The following is a 25,580-nucleotide window of genomic DNA, read 5'->3' as shown; positions in this document are numbered from 1 at the left end:
TAGAACGCGACGCTGCTCTGAGCTGCTCCCACCCCCGGCTGCCACCACTCAATGTCTGCGCACTTGAGAGAGAAAAATAAGTGACAGAAGCATCTCAATCAACCGACTCGGCGTCAGTGAAATCACTCGGCTTTATTCGAGGCTCTGGCTGTTCAAAAACAGAATAAAGCCTCGGCTCGTTCACATCTTCGAAACCAATAAACGCAACAAAAAACGAAATATAACAAAAAAAAAGAAAATCGAGCCAGAAAAAAAAACGAGGGCTCGCAATCGTTGCCAGGACACAGTCCCCGCGCGGTCTCCCGTCAAGGTCGGTGTCGGCGAGGAACGGATCGATTCGACTCCCCGTTACCCGCCCAATCTACAGCTGCTGAACAGCAAGGGGACTGCGCGGCGTTCGCCAGGGTGTATAAAGAACGGCTGCGGTGTATTCTTGGAAGCGTTATTTTTTTTTCAAATCTTGAATGTACATTCAGCACCATGCGTACAATAGTCGGAAGGTTTTTGTGACAATGTAAAATTCAAAAGTAATTTTCAGACCTCCGATGCGTTTTTAGGGTGTACCGCGTGTTGTTCAGCACGATGTCTGACGTTTCGCCCCATTTGCCGGGAGCTTCACACTAATTTGAATTTGCAAGGCAAAATGTACTCCTTAAGATTGCGCGCTTCTGAATTCAGTACCCAAATGATTAAATGAATAAGCTTCAACTTATTTTACCCACTGAACCTAAAAAACAGCCATGGGCTGAATGGAACTGATCGACTGCGTCCGGTAAGAAAAGAGTTCAACATACATGAGACTCTCAACGATGGATTTCGATTACATTTGTTGTATTTTACCAGGTAAGGCCCAATGAGCTATATAGATATCTTTCAGAAGCGACCCAGCCACAAAAGATAGCTCAACAGGGTGGCTTATCATGTGGACATTTATAGCAGCCAAATACTGTAAAACACGTGATGTTGATGTGAAATGTGGAGGGAAAACCCGGAAGACCCGGAGAAAAATCGACACGAACACTCCAAATATACAGCAGCAGGCCTCAGGGTCGGCATCGAGCCCACGACCTCCTGCATTCCAGGCGAGGTCGTTAACACCTCGCCAAGGCAGCTGCCAGGCAGGCGCAGTGGAAAGTCGGGACCGGAAAACGCAATGGGGAGAGATGGTCAACAGCTCGCTCACAAAAAATTCACGCGGTGGCGTTTTCGTTGTTGTCCACTCGAGGTGCGGGGGAACGAGAGGCCGCGAGGGGTTTTCGTGTCAAATTCACGGTAACCTGCCGGGTTATTAACGCACGGGGTGTCATCGTCGTCAGCACGAATATCATAACATCGACTCAATAGTAAAAAAAAGATCACACCGCCACACGTATACCACACAATGACGGGAGTGATGCAAATCAACACAGAAGACGAACAAAAAACCCTCCACACACATTGTTCATCCCCCTCGTCCAGGGTAACTGCCGAGTCAACATCCAGATTAACCCTCTCGTGCACCGCGTCCACTGCCGTCGACCGCTACGACTTGCCGACGTTATCGTCTCAGCGATGCCACAGAAAACTGACGGCGATTGAACGCAACGTCACGGTTGTCGACGTACTGCGCACACGCCTCAAATATTTTTGGTGCAAGTTCCCTCTGAAGGACATCATCTTACTCCGTGTTTGCCGCCTAGTGGTGGCCAAGGCGGCTACCACGGCAGAAGCTCTGGGTGAAGCAGCGCTTGTTGGTATTCGAAGGTGGCCGATGGAGTCCACTGCAGAGAACATGACCAGATTGTTTGTGAATGATTAAATATTTTCAACAGATCTGACGGAAGGGGGTGGGGGGGGGGCAATCCTGACAAATTCATATTACACCCAAAACAAATTAGCTTGGGTTTTCACATCTTTGTTATTTCCCACCTCCAATGTATGACGAATCGCGCTCTCATATACATATCATGAGGCGGTGTCTGTTCGGAAGCCTCAGAGAGCAGCGCAAACCACCGTGTGAGTTAACGGCCCGCAGAAGCAGACATCACAGAGCTACCTGAGACCCCTTCGGTATTCGAGTGACCTCTAGTCAACACCGTACAGGGCAGCGGTTTTACGTTATAATTTTTACGATCCATGCACGAGGGTGAACAATCTGGATGCAAACGCTGACACGAGGCAAAACACAATTAACGGCAGCGTGAAATCGGCACGTAACGCCTTAACGATCGATCCAAACCCGAGCGAATCTTTTCTGTGGAAACGAGGACAAGCGCTGTGCTATCAAAAGATTGGGATATCAACGCTGCTTTGACTGGCTCAAACATAACATTTTTATTCACCTCACTCAACAAACCAGCAGCTGACCAAGATAAAAAGGCATCATGTCTGATCAGGCTGAAGCTGGGTGGCACAAAAAAAACACCCGGGCTGGATAACCGAAACCGAACGGATTGGACTTCAGCGGGTCCCAACGGGGGAAATTTCTGCCTCGGTTATCTTCTTACAATGGTTTTATTTTTTTTTATCAAAGTAACGCAAACGGGGGGGAGGGGGGCGGGGGGGTAATTAATCGTTCAAATCCGTGCCAACGTTTTGGGGGATTTGAACATATTATCGACTTTAAAAAATATAAATTAAATTGAGGGTAAACAAAACGAAGCATAAAACAAATCATCGTAAGTAAACCGCATCAGCCGCTCACGTCACAGTACAAACACTCAAAAGCTGTCAGCAAAAACTCGGTTTCACCCAAGATGACCGAACAAACGACAGTCGACGGACTCAGGAGACAATCGCACCACAAAGCACACATCTATGGCTGTTCACGATGCTGGAAGAAGCTATAGATTATGCTTTTATCCCATGACACACAACTTTAAATAAACCCCAGGTATTTGAAAATGTATGGCCGAATTTCAGGTGTGTACCATACGTGCTTTGCCAGAAATTACCGCCATCCTCGCCCCCGATTTGATGGCGCCTCTGGCTAAGAGTTCAAATCTAGGTCAGGGATCACCCGAGCCCATCATGCCTCCCTGGGGTCTGTAAAATTAGTACCACTTAATGTCAAACGTTCGTCTTACAGAAAGGCCAATGCTCGCCACAGGAATGTGGAATTTCCATCACTGTCTCAGGGCCACCAATAGACTGCCACCCAAAACGTATTTGAATTTGGGGACGCAGTGACTTTTGACGCTCCCCATATCGTCCTCGTGGCAAGGTTAACGATGAAATTCCTTCACTTTAATCTTTGCAATACCAACATTGCACCTGTGGCACCCACTGGCTCCATAACGTTAGGCATTTTATACAAAACCCGCGCATAGCCTGGTAAAGCGAAAAAAAACCGAAATAACAAAAAAAATCAACGTGGCAGTTACGGTTCTCGATGACAATCGAACCCTGGAGACAGCCTTGCATTGTACCACACCAAGCGGAGGGAAGCATTGCACGGTTCACACACGTGCGCGAGTCGAACCCAGCCACAAATGCTGAGGGGCCTCAGAACGTTTGCCTAGGGGCACAGGTAGGGAGGCCGGCGGGGGGGATATACTTGCCGATTCCTAACAAACAAGCCCTTTCTTAGCTTTCATATTTCACGACGGGGACAACTCGCGCGTCTCGATGTTTTACACGCGCAAAAAAAAGTACGGCAGTTCTCAACGCTTTATTGCATTCTTTTTCCACTTGAACCCCTTCCTGATCGGTTCAGAGTTCGTGCCTGGTGGAATTTCAGTTTTATCAGGCTCTGCAATGCTTTGTCCGCCATAGGTGGGGGGGGGAGGGGCACCCGTGTCTCATTTGTCCCGCTCGGTCGCGCACAGACACGGGGGAAGTGGTCGATTACAATTTGCACGTGTAAAAAAAAAAAGAGCAACGCCGCATTGAAATTTCATTTACAGGGTTACATTGCGATCGCGTTGCTCTTTCACGTGTTGCACGATTGCATTCGAGCCACCAGGTCTCTTAGTGCAAGAACCAACTGTTGGCCCGGGCGCCCGCAAACGCTTTCCACCGCGGAAAGGGCGGGAGGCAACGGCGGCTTGGCGACTCCAACGCTCGCGGTCCAAACCCGGCACCTCGTCTCTCACTCTCGGTTTTGAGTTTTGGGGCGGTCGATGCGACGGCGTTTAGCCCGGACGCCGCGGCCTTATCTTGTTTTGAGTAGGGGCAGAGGTAAAGAATGAATCGGAGCGGCGGCGGCGGGGAGGGGGGGGGGGGTGTCAGCGAGGAGAGAGGACAGCAGGCCTAGAGGTTGCTGTACAGAGTCAAAAGATAACAAGGCGGGACGGAAATTTAAGCGGGAGACTGGGAAACGCATTTCAATTTTACGATTTCACAGCCCGCTATTTACAGCACCCTCCATTCACTTACAAAGTGAAATCGTGAAGGTACGCGATTTGCTGAGTGCGTGTTCGCGGCAGAGCCAGAGAGCAGCTCTATCGCTTGCAGAAAGCGGCGTCCTCGTACCACCGCTAGGTATGGGTCAAGTTGCAATTCCTAATAAAAATGCAATAGGCCTCTACAGCATTGATGCAATTTTTGTGCTGCACAAACGCTTCAACTGTGAAGTTAGGAAGAGCGACATTGTAGTATAAACAAGCCTTGGATAAAGCGGAGAGTTTGAGGACCCATACAGTACTTCACATGTTTGCGTACTCACAAATTATTTTAACCTGTCGAGTTACTTGCTACACGACAGGAACAGGAGCTTTGCGCGCACCCAGATGTTGGTAGCTCGTGCCCGTCTCCAAGCAGGTTGCGTTAACTCAGCGCAGGTGGTACACGCACGCAGCCCTGGTCAATCCACTGCTGGATGAGGGGCTTTCCACCCCCACCGTGAAGCGCTTCGCTGGTCAGTGGGGGAGGTCGGTGAAGGCGGAGGGGGGGGGGTTACAGAGACGTGGGGAGCACAGAAAATAAAAGTAAAGCAGCAATGGCTGTTGCTCGCACCGCCCTCTCCGCCGTGGTAGAGCGCATGTGGGCCCCATAGCTCCATAAAAAAGCCACAGGAACTAAAGGACAAAATAAGATTTAATATAAAACCACATTCGTATCTAAAATCAACTACATGTTATTTTCACACGCAAACTTCCTTTGAATGACATTTCTGACAGCCCGTGGAAGTAATATGCTGTACAGCGTACACCGATATAACCACACTAGGCGTGGTTTTGATTGGATGTGCGAATAAGGGGTTGGCCGATCACAAGCATGCGTGCGCGAGACGTCCACATACTGGGCCGACGATGTGCTGCCTGCACAGCAAATTCTAAGTGTTCCGTTTGCCTATAGTATGACTGGATTGTTATTTAGGCGCAATCCCTCCCACACGCCAACAAAAAACGTCTAATTATTTTCCAGAATCATATTGGGTGTGTGCGTGCTCACACGTGAGTTTAGTTTGTCCTTCCCCCGCACCTCCGATTAGCACAGTTGGCCACGTACGGTGCAAAAGAAGTTCAACATGCGTACAAGAAATGTCAAGTTATGTATAAATCCACAAACAGGCGTGAAAGGTCGTGTTGGAGAGATGTTGTCGATGAAGGATTCGGAGTTCTGCTGGGTGAATGTCGGCCGACGCGGTGCTGGCCAATGGTGCAGCCAAGCGCCGCGCCTCCCACCCTGTACGCAAAATTATCCGCCATTTAAAACATTAACCCAATGCAAATTAAAATAGCAATTAGTTGATCTGCTAACCGTACATTTCATAGCTTGATTTCGGTTTTCGCCTGTGAAGGCGAGGCAGAACGGGTATGTTTTAATTTTTGTTTTACCTTCGGTCAGGGCGGTCAATTATCTGACGGGGAATCGAATTCCGCAGCATGGAGGGGGAGCTCCTGCAAGCAATGGGATGGACCCCAGATGTTCGTCGTCACACCCTGGGGATGTTTGGCAATCTCTCATCGGCGGATTGAAACGGTCGCATGTTGGGGCAGTCGGGAGAAAGAATTATCTCTCTCCGGGCACGGAGCTTCCTGCCACGTTAAAACAAAACTTAACATGTAGGCGTGTAACGAATCGTGGATAAAAATTAATTATCATGCTCGGACGAACGCCCCTGAACCGATTATGTACAATCTATACAATTTGCCCACGTGGATTTCAGCTAGCAGAGGACCAGGAAAAGCCAGAACAAGGCTGGCAATAACAACCGAAAGGGTATAAGACCGTGAGAAATCAATCCTTGAACCCGAACCGTGACCGCCCCACCCCCTGCCCCGTTATATATCGCCACGACCAAAATCGCCAACATGCTCCGAATCGTTACGTGCCCATGAATAAGGGAATTGGTCAAACATGACTATTAAGGACTTCTCTCCTGATACCTCTCTTCTCCACTGGCCCCCTGGATGATGGGTACTTTTCCACTGGCTGTTTGCCAAACAGAGCCGGAAACCAAAGCATGAAACTCAATGAAATCTGGCTCGGTGGGTTGAGGACACAGAAGAGACCATTTTCATTGTACGTTGCAGAAGTCGGCGCACCTGCGGGAGGTTACACAAGCGACTGTCAGCAGCGCAGCTCTGGTCCTGGCAGTGGAAAAAGAACCAGGAGCACGGCACTGGCACAGTTCGGTCGTGCGGTGGAAAAAAAAAAGTGGGATATAAGAGACCCAGGCGAGGCTGTCCTGTTACCGAGGGCTTATCACGGATCCTCTGCAGCTGTGCGGTGGTCAAATGCGGCAAGAGGAGTTGGGGAAATGAAAGGAGCAAGGACTGGTTGCGGTGCTACATGCGGTAGTGACGAGGCGCGTGCGTGTGTGTGTACGTGCGAGCGCAGTAGTGGCTGTTCTGTCGGGCAGTGGGCAGGGCTGCTCGTAGTTATCTTTTGTGTGATCGTGTCTCTTCCTCCTCCTCATTGCCAGCGAGATCAGTCCAGGTCCTTGCGGCCACTGGCACTGCGGTGGGACATGGAGCGGCTGTAATGACAAAACGGTGGAGGGTGAGGGGTAGCGATAGACAGCATGCTTCACAATTACTTCCAAACATCGCATGCTTCATGAATACCATTTTATTGTTACGCTCGTCTTCCCAGAAAGTCTACCAAGGAACACCTTACTGAGTCTCAAGACTTTAAGGAGGGTCCTGCCAGGTTTTAGCAGTAGAGGTCGATGTTGCTGTGTGTGATCCCAATTGAGTGCTTTAAGGTAATATTTATCATTGGGATGTTTGGCCAATACCAGATGCATTGTGTGTTTTTTTTTACTACGGGAGAAAACGAGAGGAACTGGAGGAAACCCATGCACACAACAGCAGGAAAATATACAAACTCTACACAGAAAGGGGCCCGGGTCGGGAATCGAACCCAGGCACCTTCTTGCTAAGGCACAAGGGTTAACAATGCCACCCTGCCACCCATGAAGCCGGCCGCGCGAACAAAAGGCATGTGTCGCAGCACCAGGCCGGCAATTTTAACCCCACTGGGATTCAATCTGAGTTCAAACTTTGGTCATTAATGCCAAAAATAAGACAAAAAGAACCGATTTCTTGAAAACAATAAACATGCGTTTAAAAGTATTTGACTGCTATACATTTCCACAAAAGCCACTTCGTTGAGCTATCATTTGTGATAACCAGGTCACTTCTGAAAGAGATCTGTATGCTTAGTTGCCCCTTGCCTGGTAAAATAAAATATTGTTTCGTTTTAAGTTTAGTTTATATTGGTTAGTGATCAGGAAAATAATCCCGTGACCAGCACACGACATCCAGTAAACCTCTCGTTGTGCCGATGTCGACCAAGTAACATACCACCTACTGTCCTGGCCTACCAGCGAACTAGAATACAGCGAGTGAAAAACGAAGCCAAATCAATCCATTGTCTGACCACAATTAGGTATCCCTCTCCCCGTGTCTACTGATATTTGCGCTGTCCTTGTACCGTAGCTTCAATTAGCACAGTTGGCTACGTACGGTGCGAAGGAAGTTCAACAGTACGTACAGTAACGTGCACCCCCCCCCCCAACTTCCCAGTCGACTGTGTAAACTCGCTCACCCGCTGCCCCCCCCCCCCTCTTCTGGCCATCTGTGACAAAGAGCTTCACAACTCATGGGATCCCCTCCAGGATATGCAAATTTAAAAAAAATCTCGATTATAACCAGCGACCCGAAATCCGTTGTGGCGGGAGACTAAGCCAGCCCGACCTCTCTCACCCCCCTCCCCCCTGAGCGGACGACCTGGAGCGTGGGGCGGGAGACGGGGAGCGCGAGCGGCGCCGCAGGGACCCCGAGCGCGAGCGGCGAGGGGAGGCAGAGCGCGAGCGGCGCCGGGGGGAGTACGAGCGCGAGCGCCTCCGCTCCGAGCCGGACCTGCGCCACCGCCGGCACCCGACGTGGTGGGAGTGGGGGGGGGAAGGGTTCGTTATAACGAGGTCTGACAGCAGCGGGGTGAGGTCCGAGAGGAGTGGTATGAGCGGTGAGAAATAAGGGGGATGACGTGTAAGGGAAAGGGTATGAGCGGTGAGGGTTAGTGAGATCTGAATCGGTTCTGGGCCTCCCCGAGGTCGCCTCAAATGAGTATCTGGCGCGGTGTGTAGGAAACATCACAAATAGGGAAACAAAGGTGGCCAGGTGTGGTGCTAGCCACCCATCTCCTCCTGTGTCGTTCTGGCCTTCATAGGTGCTCGCTAACAGCACCAGCCCCCAGCAGTCTGATAAGGCTATACGGGGGAGTGGTGAGGGACAGGGGATGAGGTGTAAGGGATGCGGTAAGACTGGTGAAGGTTTGGGGATAAGGTGTAAGACAAGGGGTAAAGAGTGGTGAGGGTTCGGGGTGTGAAGGTCTGAGAGGAGTGGTGTGAGAAGAGGTGAAGTCTGCGGTAAGGTGGGCGAGGTGTGAAAGGTGGCGTCATTCTCACCTGCTTCGTCTCCGCTCGTACGAGCGCGAGCGAGACCTGTGGACAGCAGGAAAGTAACATCCAGTTTACAGCTCGTCGCTGACACTACCTCACCCGACAGCAGTGTTCTTCACTAATTTTCATAGGCGGGGGGGCACTTTTGCCGATAAGACAGCATCAGTGTGAGGGTTGCCACACATATGAAACCATTGGGGGGGTTTTACAGCAGCACGATGATTATGGCGGGTGTTTTCACATTTGTCTACTGTCGGGGGCTGCACAAAACGCCACCAGGGGATGCCAGTGGCCCGCGGGCCTTGCAATGAAGAACACTGCACTACAGAAAATACTATCTCACAAATCCCTATTTTTTATTTAACTAGGAAATGGTTCTACCAAGAAACCCGGCAGCATTTAGCAAGCCACACCCGGCTGACGAGACTCTAAGAGATGTGGAAACTGGTCCACAGGTTGCCTGCTTAACGCAGACTGAAAAAACAAACGCATCCAGAAGGCACATCGCCCGACTGACATAGGTATAATTACATTTTTAGTGATACACAGGTTTAAAATTACATTCCGCATGTGCTACCAGCGTCACATAACGGTTACAAGTAATGCAAAAAACACAATGTTAACAACGCTACCATAAAACTATTTCCCCCCCCCTGATGTCTTGTAGGTATCGTCTCCTACATTGTTTCGTTTGTTCCATTAGCCTAAAGGTACAGTTGCAAATAATTTACATAAATCCTAAGCAATTCTTGCACGCACAATTTTATGCACGTATCTTGGGAGTAAGGATCTATTTAATTCAATGGATCACGACAGGAGTTGTATTAGGCCCACTGAGCCAACTTTCCACCGCTACAGACTTAATGCTGGATAAAGTCCACCCCCATAATGAACATAACTGTATCTCAAATGTGGATGTTCATTGTTTAAACAAAACCGATCCCGACTCAAGGGCAATGGTGAAAGTGCTTGGATACTTTTAAAAACCACATAATATTATTGATTCCACGCGGTGATAATGAACTCTCAAAACTCCTTACGATGAACAACTGCTTGAGTGAGCGCTGCGATTGATGGACTGAGTCAAAGACGAATAAGTGACATTTCCCATAACATACACCACGACTACACGCGGCATACGTTCACTAGCGAGCGGTAACTTGGCGTGCAGTCTACCAAACTATACCCCGCAGGGGTGGGGGAACCGACAACTTCACCTCACACCTGAGACCTTACCACTTCAAAACGGCTCACAAACGGTAATTATCAGTTACTTTAACTCGCTCACGGTCCCCCCCCCCCCACCTTCCTGGCTCCTGTCCCTCTCCCGACCCCCTTTGCCTTCTAAATGGAATGACGCCCAATTGATTTTCAGCTCCCCAGCTATCTGTTGCACCCCTCCAGTTACAATCAAGCCTATCCCAACCCCTCCTTATCAATCCCTCTTGTTTTAACTGTAGAAAAACTACACCGCCACTTACAATAACCCAATTCTTAATTTCAAATCAAAATCATGCTATGTGCAATTTTATAATTGCTGTAAAGTGCCTCGCTAAAAGCGCTAGATAAATCTCGATAAGATACAAATTTAAGCCGCACTGATTTCGCACGCGTGTTCAAGAGCACAAAGTCAATTCTGTCACTGCAAGGGTCTCTCAGCCAGTGGAGAGACCTTTGCAAAAGGCACCTCTCCCACCCCGGGTCGCGTGTGGTCGCAGGGAGCTTTCGTACCTGCGCGGGGACCGGCTGCGAGAGCGCGAGTAGCGCCGTCCTCGGGAGTGGGAGCGCGAGCGAGTTCGCGAGCGGGAGCGGGAACGGGAGCGCGAGTGCGAGCGGGAGCGCGAGTGGCTCCTGCGCGCCGGCACCGTCGCACACGCGGGGGGAGGACTCCGGTTAGAGCAGGAGAACGTGAGCCACGATAACTCGCAACATCAACACACGAGCAGCAGCAGCTGCAACGACAGCGGCGGCAGCAGCAGCAGCAGCAGCCCTCGCTTTGCCCGGCCGCCAGGGCCTCTCGTGCCAGCAGATTGCCAACGGTCGCCTGCCTCGCTGAGAAATCCATTTACCGCCGCCGCCCCCCCACCTCTCTCATAATGGGTAAAGAGGAACTACCCAGCCAGGTGGCGCTCTGGTAGAGCTGCTCGACTCTCTTGTCGAGGTCAGGTAGCGAGATCATTATTGGTTTTACTGTCGTGCATTAAACGTTCCCCCCAGTGGCAGGGCAGGTGGGAAAGTACTGCACCCCGACTGTGTGGACAAGAGCTCACTTGAAGGCACCTCAGAGGTAGCTCTGTAATATCCGCCTCTGTGTGCCATACTCTTACTTGGGGAATTTGCACTGCTCTGTGAGCAGTTATCATCCCATCACGCTTCTGGGGTCGATACGACCCACTTTCTGGGAAGCCAACATGCGGTTGTTACTTTGTAGATAGCAGTCTGTCATAAAAATATGGAGTTTCCACCACTGATGGAGATCCGTCGCTATGTAAAGCTCCCGTTTGGCAAGGCAGGCACTTTTGTGTGTGACTTTGACCACATAATTTGTTCCCGTGGCTTAACAGGCATCGCCAACTCTACTCAAGTTCATTCAGGGTAGATGCCTGAATTCTAAGCCAGGATATCAGAGGTGCCGGCTCAATGCTCTGGCACGACCATGTTGAGCCTCCTAAGCTTTACCCTGCCACTACTGAAACAATAATCGAACAGGGCGACGGCAAGAGGGTTCCCGCAACGCGTTTTCCACTCCAATCTCCCCAAATGTTTACAATCTCAATGTTCAACAGTGGAAAATAACAGCCAATTTGAAAGCTAATTAAAAGAACTCTTCAAAGTATGTATGTGTGTATATATACAGGTAAAGCTCTAAATCAGAAATGACAAGCCTCATCAGACGGAGGAATAGGCAGGACCATAACTTTAAACAGAAAAAAAGTTGCTCCAATTGCGCGTCTCGTTATCACGTACCCAGAAATGCACAACACTTTAGGAATGTCAAAATTTGTCTGGCGGTCTTGCAAGGGATGCTGCAGCAGCTGCCTCCAAAAGCATGGCAATTACAGCATTGGTTAAATTTAGCCTGCAGGGATGTGCAGGAGAAATTGTGGGTGTGTGTGCATGCAAGCGACAGAGGTAGCTATGTGAAGAATTAGTATTACTCGGTACTTATGCATTTAACAAAAATTGCAGATGTGTCTGTTTGTGTGCGATTTTAAATAACGCAGCATATAAAGCTACGATGCCAGAGGCAGGAGGTAACTGTGAATTGCGTGCATGCGCAAGTCTATGTGCAGCACAACCGTTTTTGGTATGTATATTTTTTCTTTTAAACAGAAGAAATATTACAGCAAAAAAGATAAGTTATTTGTAAATGTTATTAAGTAGAGCAACCTTTTTCGAACAGCACACCAGGCGGCGGTCACTGCAGCGAGTCTAGAAGGTCTAGTGGGTCGGGGCTTAATGGACGGTCCAACGTTTCTAGGCGTCTTCAATTGAGTGATGGGACGGCCTTCGATTTCTCGATTTTGTGCCGGGCGCGGGGTTCGGGGTTCTCTAGGAGGCCCAGTCGCCGAGTCTCCCCACCCCCTCAACCGCCACGCGCTCACACCGAGCGCCAAACCGCTCTCGGACCACAGGCTTGACCGCCGCAGCTTTAGATTAGACTTTACTCGGGAAGGATCACCCGTCACGTCTTGTCAATCGGGCAGGTCACATCAGCGGCCTCATCATCCCCACCACCACCATCATCATCCTCATCATCTCTTTGGGCTCGTGCAATCGATCGCTTTGTCTCGCTCGCTCGCTGCTTGGTCTGACAGGCCCGATTCGCCTAGACGTCGTTAAATCGTGACGATCACACGCGACGCACTCAACCTGGAAGTTTGGACCAGCAGCATAATTAACATTGACAGCACGGTTCAAAACATGGCACTTTAAAATAAATGCAGTTAGCGTCATGATAAACACTCATCTGTTTGTCACTAGAGTTAAGTAAGCCCTAGCAAGGATACTGATTAAGTGGTGTCACTCTACAATTTTTAAACATACATTTTCTACAAAAGTTAACATTAATGGATATTCACATTAGCATTAAATGTGGGGTTAAAAGGAAACATTTTAAATATATAATTTACCAACAAACTAAAACGTCATACTCAACGATATATGAATGAAATTCCACTCTCATGATGAAAATGAAGAACCGATTCGAGTTCAGAAGACAAAAGGTACCTGGTGTAGATATTTAAAACGCATTACTGGTTCATCAGCAAATTACATTTCATTAAAAGGTTGAAGATGCAAACTGAAACATTGTCTCATTCAGCACATTAGGGTGGAGTTTCATTTCCAAATTACATACAATTTGGAAAAAACAGTGGCTCTCAAACTCCAGTTGACAGACCATACTTCCAGTCCAGATTTCCAAGGCTATCTTGATTCGCCGCGTGAACGGATCAATTGACTGGCACATGTTTGTAGCAGAAACCAATTGACTGGCAGACGTATTTGTGGTCCACAGATTAGGAGTTGAAACCCACTGGCATACAAAACCAATACATATGAAAAGACAGAAATGTAACACATGTTTAAGCAGCACCAAGAAACATAACCACTCTATCTTTGGAAATTTTTTAAATCTGCAGAAACACAAGCTTAATTTACAAAATGTACAAATGTAACCAACATAACTGTTATGCATGAAATGATTTGCCACTTGCGCACTGCGGCGATGCAGTAAATCGTTACAATCTGCGGTCAGACTTGCATTCAAGAATAAACTCTGATTTTGAATTTGTGTAAAAATTTTAGTTGTAACGTGCAACTCGTGCGTTCTATCTTGTTTGTTCCAGCTGGTTTGTCCCAAATAGAAATTTAATTTGCACAAATTGGAATTAATCAAATATTAGGCAGACAATTCCACCTGTGTAGCAAACGTAAGAATCGATCTTCATCAACAAATTGTTAAGATGCGCAATAATTGCGCGCCAGAGGCTCTAAAGCGTCGCCGCCTTTACAGCGTCATTTTAAAATCATAAACAAAAGTGGCAACTTGTGTGTCTGCAGATCTTACTCATCAATTACCAATTCATTCCCACCCACAAAACTGATCAATATCCTTGCAAACTGCAGGAGCACAACATGACTGTGATGTCACAAACCTGGTGAACACTTGGGGCTGTTCAATTTAGTTTTCATGGCATAGATGGCCAATGGCCGAACAAAAACGATTGCGACCTTCACGAACCCACTGATCAGCGTGTGAAGAAGTATGGTCAGACACACACCACATGACCGATAAGAGCATGGCGAGGCGTTCATCCAGCAGTGGATTAGAGAGAGGGCTGTAAGTTTTATACACTGTACGCAACGCGCTATCACATTGGAATGCGCGCTGTGATTCCTTCATTGCTAGAATTCAACTGGAATCGATTACACAATCTAGTAAAGGACTACCGAAAGAATCAATAATCAGTTAATAGCCTAAGTGGACAATTGATTATATGACTGTTACAAATGCAACATTCAATGAGGATAAACCTCACCGAGTCTCAAGACGCTTTCGGGAGGGTCCTGGCTCGTGATATTTTGCCTCTTATCGAGGAATTTTGAGTGCGGGTGGAGACCGGATTGCTCACAGAAAAACCCCCACATACGAGGGAACGTACAGATAGGTCGACAAACCTACTTGCGAAACTGACCCTGCCCTCATCCCCCCCACAACGCCCGTGGATCTGTCTGGCACACAAAATCTCAGCATAATAGATTAAAAAAAATGTGCCGCCCTCAATGGCTGGATGCTAAGAACCTCCATGAGTTCACCAAGTTCACATCACTGCGATGCTGCGCATGCAACCAACTTTTCCCAAACGGCACCTGCAGACTTAAAGAGTACGCCATGGGCAGAGGAGGAAGAGGCGGGAGAGACACAATCTCGTGCAAGTGTTTGACTGGAATGTGTCCGAAATCAGTGATGATTCAAGATGTCTGTCCAGGGGCTCCCGCTTAGGATTTTTAGACAATTTCTTTCCGTGTGTTGGTGTATGGGAGGAACTAGAACATCCAGAGAACAGCTTTTCAGAGTGTGTTGGTGTATGGGAGGAACTATAATATCCAGAGAACAGCTTTTCAGAATTCCACTTGCTGTACTCACTCCTGTTCATCCCTTGTTTGCCCTAGCAGGTGGGTTATCTCACTCAGCATCAATGCTCTCATCCCTGCATAATCCACCAACCAAATCTCTCACATTAATTGGAGTGTTTGGCCGACACACTGGCCCAATAATGTTTTTCACAGAATAATTAATTTATATTCGAGACTAAGTTGTACTTCAAAATCACAGTAGCTGCCACCAAAGGCTACAAATTTAAAAAGAGCTTTTTGGCTCAATGGGCCTTAACCAATAGAAACTGAGTGACTGACTGAACGCTTGCTCTGAATCATCACATCGCCACCTCCTGTATATTTTTCACCCACACACTATCACATGTTGAGTTTTTGTTCAAAGAACAAACACTTGCAAGTGATTGGTTTCATGTTTCCATGCAACCTCGATTAGGGCAACCCCACAGAAATCTCAATTAAGGGGGTGCCTGGTTTTATAGCGTACACTATGTGGTATTTATAACGGCAGCGAAACTTAACATTCTCACATTGATTTTTCAAACACGTGCACGCGCGCACACACACACTCATTCAAATACACACACTCACACACGTGCACGCCCTCGTTCACACACAGACACATGCAGGTGAGTGCTGGTGCTGACAAGGCGCTTGAATGCCCACACGCGGGAGAGAGAGCGCCCCACCTGCCGCCTCGCTTGCGCCGCCCGTACAGGTGGCAGTCGTAGGCGTAGTGGCCGCGCTCGCCACACTGGTAGCAGCGGTCCGTCGGGTCAAAGGGGCGGCGTGCCGGTGGGCGGCCAAAGCGCGAGCGCCGGCCCACGCCGTTGGACATCTCCACGCTCACGCGAGACCCACAGAGCAACCTGGAGAGGGGGCCAAAAAAGCAATGTCACGTTGACTACAAATCCAAAAGACGTGCAAGGGATTGTTACAGAACCAAGTAATTTTCACTGAAAATTTTTGCAAGTGTTGCTCTTCATAGTTTTGATCCAGTTGTGCATTACTTCACTACCCTTGCACCTGTATTAGATTTTTCTGTACATTTCCCCAGGTCTTCCTTACAAGACTGGTTGTCAGATATGGGAAATTACACAATGCAATTTCAGAAAAACTCTGCTATCCGGCACTTTACCATTTGCAATGCTCCATTAACCGGCATCTGTCATAGACGGCAATAGCAAATCTTCCTTCACGAATTAAAAAAAAGTCCCAAAAGCCATTCGGCATTTTGCCGTGCGCTTCAGGACGTTGCCAAGTGGTGGCGCCAGCCGACTCAATTGCAAACAGCACTGACCTTCTTGTGCTGTCGTATACAACTACTGTATAAACTACTCCTATATACAGTACACCTGTGTACTGTTCTCCAGACAGATGATCGGCACAGTTGCTTCTCATCCAATGTGCTTGATACAGTTTAAATAACCACATGTTCCAATTCCACAGTAATGGCCTTGGAAGCAATGGGCCACAGAACCTCATGATCTAAAGGCGTTGACAAGGATCATTGGGGCTTTTGAGACTGTCCCGGTCTCTCGAGTTGCCACACGCTTAACCAGGACAAACTTTACCTCGGACACAGCGATTAAATGCGTATCGCACTGAACTGAACTTGTTGGGCAAGAACATTTATTAATGATAAAAGCCCCAAATGATCCTCATGTTAATGCGTTGTAATCATACGGTTGTGTCCCATTGCCCCAAGGCCATTGCTGTGAAATTGAACATGTGGTAATTCAAACCGTATTAAGCACAATGAATGAGAGACAACCATGCCCATCACTCGTCCGAGGTCAATAACACACTGGAGACTTCCCACCGCACCACTTTGTGGGGACTCCCACGGTGGTTGTCCGATAAGAATGTCCCCCCCCCCACCACCACCAGAGGAATAATGCATCTCCACCGCTGGGGGCCAGGGCAGGCCAACGGAGACAGGGACTGCCTTGGATTAGTTAAGCGCAGACGCGCACGATCTTCGAAGGACTATCACAATCCGATGTTTATTATCTGAGTAAATGACTCATTGAGCCATACAGCTTTTTTTCAAGGGTGACTCGGTAGGCAGACAAGACAGCAGCAAGAGTAAATAAACAAGATATAAAATATAAAAATGTCAAGTTAATAAAAACCAAATGATCTTACGAAACAATTCCGTATAATCGCATTTGTATTGTTTGAAACATCAAGAATGAATGTTTAAAAGAGTTAGAGTGATAGCAGAGTGGTAATCCAAAGAGAAGACAACAGGGTTGGTTTCAAAACTTGGGAGCAGCTACGTGAAATTATTTTGAATTAAGTTGCAGAAGAAATCAAGGAATCGTGAACAATCAGACACGTGCCGCAGACTTTTTGGGATTATGTAACGGCACTAATAAATATTATAAAGTGCAGATCTTTGGGTAATTGCCTTATAAACGCAAAGTGTGCGATACTCGCTTGCCTCTTGCTTGTTGTTGGTCAGGTACAGCTCAGGCTCAACGTACGTATGTATTAACTTCTTTCGCACCGTACGCTGCCAACCGTGCTAATCAGAGGTGCGGGGGAAGGACAACACACGGCAAATCCAGTAAAAACCAGCAAAGCCACCGGCAAAGCCACCAAGACAACTCTGATGGGTTTTCTCAGTCTAACAAAGTATTCATATTACTTATAAAAGGCTGACTTAAGGTGGGATAATAGGAATTACCAATGTTTTTCTACGTACCCTGAGAGAAACCTTCACTGTCTAATAGTTTATTTTTTTATTTTAAAACACAAAGAATGGAAGCTAAAGGAAATTATAAATATGCAATAAAATGCATTTATAATATTTATGGGAATAAAATCACCACAACTTATCCCGGGAGAGTGCGCAAATTCATCTGTCTAAACAGAGATGGCCATACAGACCTGTTGTTGGCAAAAGATAAATGTGGAACAAGGCATGATGCTGTCAACCAACCATAACAATTTACTGCTCAACTCTATCTCCTAGTAACCTATACTCTTGGCAAACAAGCCCCCAATACTTGATGCGTGGACAGCTTGAAAAGTAATCGAGCCTAGCGCTCAATTTTCATTCACCATTCACTTTCTCCTCAAAGGTTTAACTTGATTTTTTTTCATGCATTCATCCTGGAAAGACTCACCAAGTCGAGTCATTTAGATGTTTGGCCAATTCAAAATGAAATTTCGATTAGCATGACTGGCTGCATACGGTGCGAAAGAAGTTCAACATACGCACGCACAATATCAAGACGCCTCGTCCACTGTGCCGCACATCTGTTTCCGTATTAAATGTCATAAACGTCAACCGACCCATACAACTGAGGTTGCATGAAGTGTTCATAGACTCGGCTACTGATGCAAGCAATGCTGAGAAGGAAATTGTCACTACACACGTATAGGATGGACAACAGGATAATTAAAAGCGTTTTGTTGTTCAGAAAAATGAAAGGAACCGGAAAGAGAGGAAGGCCTATCAGAGAATGGCTTGACGACGACGACGTAAGAGACTGGTGCCAGAAAGATGTGGTGTTACATGAGCATATTGAAAGATGTGGTGTTACATGAGCATATTGGCACAGCAGACAGAAGTTCAACATACGCACGCACAATATCAAGACGCCTCGTCCACTGTGCCGCACATCTGTTTCCGTATTAAATGTCATAAACGTCAACCGACCCATACAACTGAGGTTGCATGAAGTGTTCATAGACTCGGCTACTGATGCAAGCAATGCTGAGAAGGAAATTGTCACTACACACATATAGGATGGACAACAGGATAATTAAAAGCGTTTTGTTGTTCAGAAAAATGAAAGGAACCGGAAAGAGAGGAAGGCCTATCAGAGAATGGCTTGACGACGACGACGTAAGAGACTGGTGCCAGAAAGATGTGGTGTTACATGAGCATATTGAAAGATGTGGTGTTACATGAGCATATTGGCACAGCAGACAGAAAGCGGAAACAAATTATTAAATGTGTAGTTGACACCTACGGGCTATCTGCCCATCATGGATCGTGATGATGGTAACGACTACAACTGCTGGGGGTTTTTGTGCTCACGCTGCTATGACGCTCTCCTTATATTTTCGGCTAGTACCCCCCCTCTCCCCCCCCCCCCCATGTAGTTCGGCACGACACCAAGACATTTAGCTCCACGTGCCGGGCCCTTCTTGAGGAACCGAATTGTATTCAATAATGCCTGTAAAATATTCGGTTCCTGAAAAATCTCCCAGCAACGTGGTGAGAAACGTTGGACACAGATGCCAACACAGCACAGCACGAAAAAGATGTCGAAGAGCTACAATCCGTTGTTTCACAAATGGCAGACGTAGGACAACACATTATGGCGTTCTATTCCAGTCGGGGTTTCTGCATTTTAAGCGCCTACATCATAGCTAGAGAATGCAGCCCCTGCCTATCAGGGGAAAAAGATCGTCACACTTCAAATGAAAAAATGTCAACAACACCAGCTTCATGTCATGTCACAGTGTCATTTCAGGCACAAGCCAAAGTAAACCAACACATCTGGTCAACGTGGAAGAGTAGACCAAAGACTGTGGAGTTCGCTCTCGCAGAGGGCCTTCTGCATGCCAGTGGCGTGAGCAAGCAATTGCAGGGTCGCACCGAAGTTACCTTTTTTTTCTAGTCCTGCCACGTCGTGGCAGCCCTCTTATGGAGCCCTGTGTATGTGTGTATGATGAACTTCTTCTGCCCTGTACATAGCCAACCGTGCTAATCGGGAGGTGCGAGTGCAGTGCGTGTGTGGGTTGCCCCAGCGTGCGGTGAGGGCAAGAGCAGTGTGACTCACCTCCCATCCAGTCCCCGCACAGCGTCCTCTGCGTCCCTCGTGTCCTCATATTCTACAAAGGCAACGGCAGGCGGATTACGGGCCACCCACACGTTACGCAGCGCGCCATAGTATCCAAACGCTTGCCACAATTTGCCCTTAGCAGCCCTGGTTCCTAGATTGCCCACTTACACCTTACACTCGACAACAAGCACGGACACGACACCGCTTTACTCACGGGGGAAAATTTTGTACTCTCCAAAAGGTAAAATGCACGCAATTTCTTTTTTTTTTATTTACAGACATGTTTAAAAATAATCACTTGTCATTTCCAATGTATTATTATGATCACTATTGACGAAAACATTTAAACACGTTTTGTGTTTAAAAGTGTGATACGTTAACCGTTGTAGCACCCCCAATGGCAACCACTGCTTGTAAATATAATTGACCCCCAAGTCCGAGTCAAATTATCCTGAGCCATGAAACTCAAGTGAGGCTGAAATTCCTGTTAAGAGGAAAGTACAGGGTTACTCATAGAAACGACTCTTCTCATCTGCATGGGCCGGTGACATGGCCAAGTGGTGGCGTTGTTGGTAGCTTGTTGTAGAGGTTGGCCCGTTCAGGCCCCACGACCGCCCCTGGTAAACGCTGCAGGGTGCATTAACCTTATATACAGTTTAACACCCAGTAGGCTGTCGCGGCCAATACCATCTGTAATAAGAGTTTTTTTGGGTTAGATCGGGTAAATATGTGTCGTTAAACCCGCCACCACCCGACACAGCCAATTAGTAAGGTTTGTCACGTAAAAAGACGTGCCAATTCGTGACTCGTACAGCACACCAGTGTGTTGGAGAGAAAATCCACAACATTTACAATCCGAGTAAATATCACTGTAAGACGCCTCTCTGAAGTGGGAAAAGCCGGCAGGTGAGAAAAGATGGAACAAATCATGTTTTCTGCACCTCGGCTTGAAGAGTGTTTTCCAAACAGCACTGTTATACCTTAGGGTGCACCGAATACAACTTTCTCTTCTGACAAATATATTATCAAGGCGATCTAGATTTGAAGTTTTCATGACTGCAGGGATCCATACTCTTTGGTTCTTTCGGTAAAGTCATGTAGGTAGAAAATAAATTTAATTTAATAAATAAATTTAAGGCCATGTTCAGTCAATTTTATTCCAAAGCAAAATAACAATTTGTTTAATGTTTTTGTTTCGTAAAAATTGTCTCCTTATGCATCTCGCGTCTGTCTGTTGTTTTTTGCTCTCCATCTCCATCTGGCTTCCTCTATCACAATGTCCGTCTCACTATGATCTTGCACCTCCCTATTTTTACACGCTTTCTATTAACTCACTGTCTGTTCTAGATTTAAAGCTTTCGTGACTGCTAGGATCCATACTCTTTGGTTCTATTGGGTAAAGTCACGTAGGTAAAAAATAAAATAACAAAAATCACGACGTTTCGGCCACAACACAAGCGGCCTTCATCAGGTGAAGGGACGAGACTGTCTGGAGGACAGCGCTGGAGTGAAAAAAGCCACGCTCAGATCACGACCTTCATTGTCTGTTGTATCTTCAAATCTTGTAACTCAATTTTTACCCACTTCTCAATGTGGTATCAACTGCAAACTTGGTATACTTATGTCATACTGATGACAATACAATATTCTAGCATTAAAAATATATATTTGTATACATTGTTTTATATGTTATGTTCCGGCTTGGGTCTAATTGTCCACGCTCAACTAACGTTGGCTGTAAATCACCACGGTCCCTTACGTTATGGCAAGCTTCGGGGCCACTTCCTGGAGTCGTGGAGTTATTCCATTAATAGTAGGGTACATTTCATTAAAGCGTGTTTTAAAAAAAGTAGTTTTTAATATTACTTATTTATATATTCCCCATCCCACGTGTTTGTATTTACACTGTCTTATTCTTCTCTCACCTGTCCTTGTTTCTCCCTCACCATCTGTCTCATCTCTCCATGCCTGTGTATTGTCTCCGTCTCCTTTACCATGAGCTCGTCTGGGAGCATAAACCATCAGGCGAACTCCGGTCATCCTCGCAGCTACGCGGCTTTTGGCTAGCTGTCGAACAAAGACGGTGGTCACCGCATCGTGCGCTTTCAGATGCGCTTCTGCGGCCCTCTGGTACGCAAAACAATAAAAATTATCACGACGTTTCGACTGCAACACAAGCAATCATCATCAGGTATGAAAACCAGCAATCAATTTTTGAAAAAATATAAAAAAATCTTGCTGTGGTTTTCACACCGGATGATGATTGCTTGTGTTGCAGTCGAAACGTCGTGAGAATTTTGTTTTATATTTTTATTATTTAATTGTTTCCCTTCTACGTGATTTTAACGAAAGAACCAACAATATGAATCCCTGCAGTCACGAAAGCTTTAAATCAAAATTCCTTGCATTGTAGTCTCGCTTTTTATGACGGAGTGTGCTCTGCCATTTAGAAGCTGGTTAACTGCTTCATATATTTGGTCTACATATTAATCTTCATCGTTTGTAATTTAATATACTGCATTTGAATTACCTTAGCCCGGAGCGAATCGACTTAACGTTAGCTGGGCAATTGTCTAAAGTCCTCTACTCACTCTCTATTCCTTGCAAAAAAACCCACTTCTCTGAAATCGTCGTCCTATTTCCCGCGAAGACTCAAAATGTTGGCAATATTTAAATGCACGGAGTTCTCAGATTTCTCCTCACTTCAGTCAGAATGTCTCAATTCGTCTTACTTCAGCCTCCAGTTAGACATTTCAAACGTGTCAAGTGTTACGCATTAGTGGTCAAAACCAGAATGCTTCCTGCTCGTACGCACAAATGTCGCGTTGCATGGCCAGTTACATAATTATACACACCTCGAGTGGAAGTTAGTTAAAGCAGTGCGCTGTCAAAAAAAGCCTATAAAGCTTGCAGCCGCAAACAAACGAGTCTTATCCTGACGATACGTATTGACGAATGTTAGAGAACCAAGCGTTTAGAGGTATTTGTCCGCTGCTATAAATGTCCACATGATAAGCCACTTCGTTGAGCTATCATTTGTGGTAGTCGGGTCGCATATGGAATATATCTCATTGGGGGCCTTACCTGGTAAAACTAAAATAGTGCAATTGCTTAATATGTACCGGTTGAGACAATGCCACCAAGGACACATCGTACACATTCTTCATTTGAAGCTTTCGTGACTGCAGGAATCCATACTCTTAGGTTCTTTCGGTGAAGTCACGTCGGTATAAAATAAAATATGATGGACTCTTGTGTTGCGCCCTTAACGTCGTGATTTATTTTATACCTACGTGACTTTACCGAAAGAACCAAAGAGTATCATACATATACAAAAAATGTGGATATATCGTAACCAAACCAATATTATGAAGCTACATTGACGCCGAACTATATGAATGACTAATCTCAAGGAGTATTAAGACTGCTGACGAGACCCATAAAATAAACGCTTCGGAGCTCGCTTGAATAAACGCACAGTACAGTACTGCGAAATATTACAATTGGTGATGCTGATGCGTTGGCTACAGATGCACAAATATTACCCTCACGTTCGCAAACACTTAAATCGGCGACGCTTCGGGCAATGACCCTTCTACATGGCACACGTGCAATATTTTGCTTCTTTCAAGGCAGTGTTATTGACGAATCTGTTGAGTTTCTTTGGTTAACACAATTAAGTCTTCGTGTGGCTGTTGATGTAGCTCACTACTCTTTACGTTGTTACACGGGAGTCTGTTGAGCCAGCTAATTGCGTCAGGGTTAGCGGCACAATAATTCTCAGCGTGGAAAAGCAGGCGGGACCCTACTTCAAAACACATTTGTGCTTTACGTTAACAACCAAAAACTCCACACAAATGACGGAATTCTTCCGATAGTTGCCCTTTCAAACCACAAATCGGGATCCCACGGCCACGCGTAGCGATTGCCGTCAACGATTTCGATCGTCAATGTTATGGATTTGCTCACCAACACACCGGTGTGCTGTACTAGGAACGATTTGGCACGTTCTGTTTACGTTACAAGCCTCACTGTGTCGGGTGGTGGCGTGTTTAACGACGCATTTATATTTACGCGATCAAACACCCCGCAAAAACCTGTATTATGGATATTGGTCGCGAAAGGGTCCTACGTTCTGATTTAAGACTCCTCACAATACCTCAACGGCGACAAAACCGCACCACTCGAACGCCTACCAAAGCAACGCTGTCGACAATTAACAATTCGGCGTTTTGTCCTCCCCACCCGCTCGCCTCAACATTAATCGTAATAAATTGCAGAACGTTAAAACATTTTTAACACTTCCCCAGGCCCTGACGCGTTCTCGTGTTCTGAGGGCCGCCTCCAACTAAGGCCGCGTAGCCTCAGCGAGCACCAGCGCTCTCGGCTAGCGTGGCGATCACGAGGTGACCGCGCGCGTATCTCCTCTCGGCCATCGCCGTGGCTCGACGAGGTGTGGGGGACGAGTCGTCGTCGTCGTCGTTACGCAGCAACAATCAAACATAAAAAGGCGACCAAAAGCAGGCGCGAGGCGACGGCCCCCACAAACCTCCGCCGTAGCGCGACATGGCGGGAAGGCGGCGGTGACGATATGGCGGCGCGCATGCGCAGTGGCGGCGCCCACTTGGTCGAGCGCGCGACCCCCACCGTGCCCCCCCCCCCCCATTGAGCCCCCCCATCCCATCGAGCCCCGCCCCTCTACCGATTCCCCCCATCTCACCGAGCCCCGCCCCCTCACCGAGCCCCGCCCCACCGAGCCCCCCCACCCCACCGAGCCCCGCCCCCTCACCGAGCCCCCTCACCCCACCGAGCCCCTCCCCCTCACCGAGCCCCCCCACCCCACCGAGCCCCGCCCCCTCACCGAGCCCCCCACCCCACCGAACCCAAATGAATATTCCAGAAGTTAACTTTGTTACTACGTAAGATATCTTCCCAATTCGGGAATGCTATTTCTAGTCTGAGAATCAGAATCTGTAGTTATACAGCAGGAGGAATCCGATGAGCTATGAAGCTCTTTTTGTTCACAGCTGTCCAGGTAGGGTCACGTGGGTAAGAACGTGACAACAACAGTGACACAAAACACGATAGGAGTGCAAAGTCGTATTCGGTTGTTTCGGTAAAGTCACGTAGATTGAACAATTATAATAAAAATCTAGTGAATAAATAAAATAAATATTTCTTATTACTATTTGTATTATTTTCGTATTCAATTTTTTTTTCTATCTACGTGACTGTACCGAAAGAACCAAAGAATATTAATTCCTGGAGTCACAAAAGTTTTAAGTCAGAGTGCAAAGTACTATCAAGGTGCCCTACCTGGACATGTGAAAAAGAGCTTGATAGCTCATCGAATACCTCCTGCAGTATAAATAAACATTTTGATCTGATCCTATTCCGTTAGATCAATCCTATTCCGTTAGGTCAATCCTATTCCGAAAGATGCTTCTCTATTCCGAAAGGCCCTTCTTATTCCGGAAGTATTTGCTAATTTCGGGAAGGCTCCATCTACGCCAAGAGATGTTTTCCCATTTCAGAAGATGCTTTCAATGTAGGTAGATTGTGCCTACTCTGGAAGATACTTTATACTTCGGAAAGATCTTCCCGATCATATCCTGGTAGAAACGTCCAGGTCGTCATTCGATCTGTTTGTTCCACTGGTAGCTGTGCACTTTTAAATCATCATCCAGATTGAAAACTCATTCATTTAAAGCTGCTTTACTGTGTTTAGTTTTCCCTTCCTCCCCCACACCTCTGATTAGCCACGATTGGCTACGTACTGTGCGAAAGAAGTTCAACATATTATTGGTTCTTTCGGTAAAGTC

The 25,580-nt window shown here is 47.0% G+C and overlaps 1 protein-coding gene across 2 annotated transcripts; it reads right to left on the bottom strand.

Moving 5' to 3' along the window:
• Positions 1 to 113: 113 nt before the first annotated feature.
• Positions 114 to 24,410, bottom strand: LOC116953912 (uncharacterized). 2 transcript variants are annotated; one of them, XM_032974216.2, is made up of 7 exons: positions 24,308 to 24,410; positions 19,756 to 19,807; positions 15,643 to 15,822; positions 10,565 to 10,684; positions 8,840 to 8,875; positions 8,160 to 8,291; positions 114 to 6,904 (listed from the first exon to the last, which is right to left on the bottom strand). In XM_032974216.2, the coding sequence occupies exons 1-7, from the start codon at positions 24,324 to 24,326 to the stop codon at positions 6,856 to 6,858; spliced, it is 588 nt and encodes a 195-aa protein (XP_032830107.1). In that variant the 5' UTR covers positions 24,327 to 24,410; the 3' UTR covers positions 114 to 6,855. The 2 variants fall into 2 exon arrangements, with proteins under 2 accessions (XP_032830107.1, XP_032830106.1); XM_032974215.2 differs by lacking the exon at positions 24,308 to 24,410 and adding an exon at positions 21,684 to 21,943.
• Positions 24,411 to 25,580: the final 1,170 nt, after the last annotated feature.

Source organism: Petromyzon marinus, chromosome 53 (genome assembly GCF_048934315.1).
Source record: "Petromyzon marinus isolate PM22_M1 ecotype Great Lakes invasive population chromosome 53, UKy_Petmar_22M1.pri1.0, whole genome shotgun sequence".
Lineage (NCBI taxonomy): Eukaryota > Metazoa > Chordata > Hyperoartia > Petromyzontiformes > Petromyzontidae > Petromyzon > Petromyzon marinus.
Note: the sequence above shows the minus strand (reverse complement) of the source record. Positions and strands in the feature narration are given on the sequence as shown.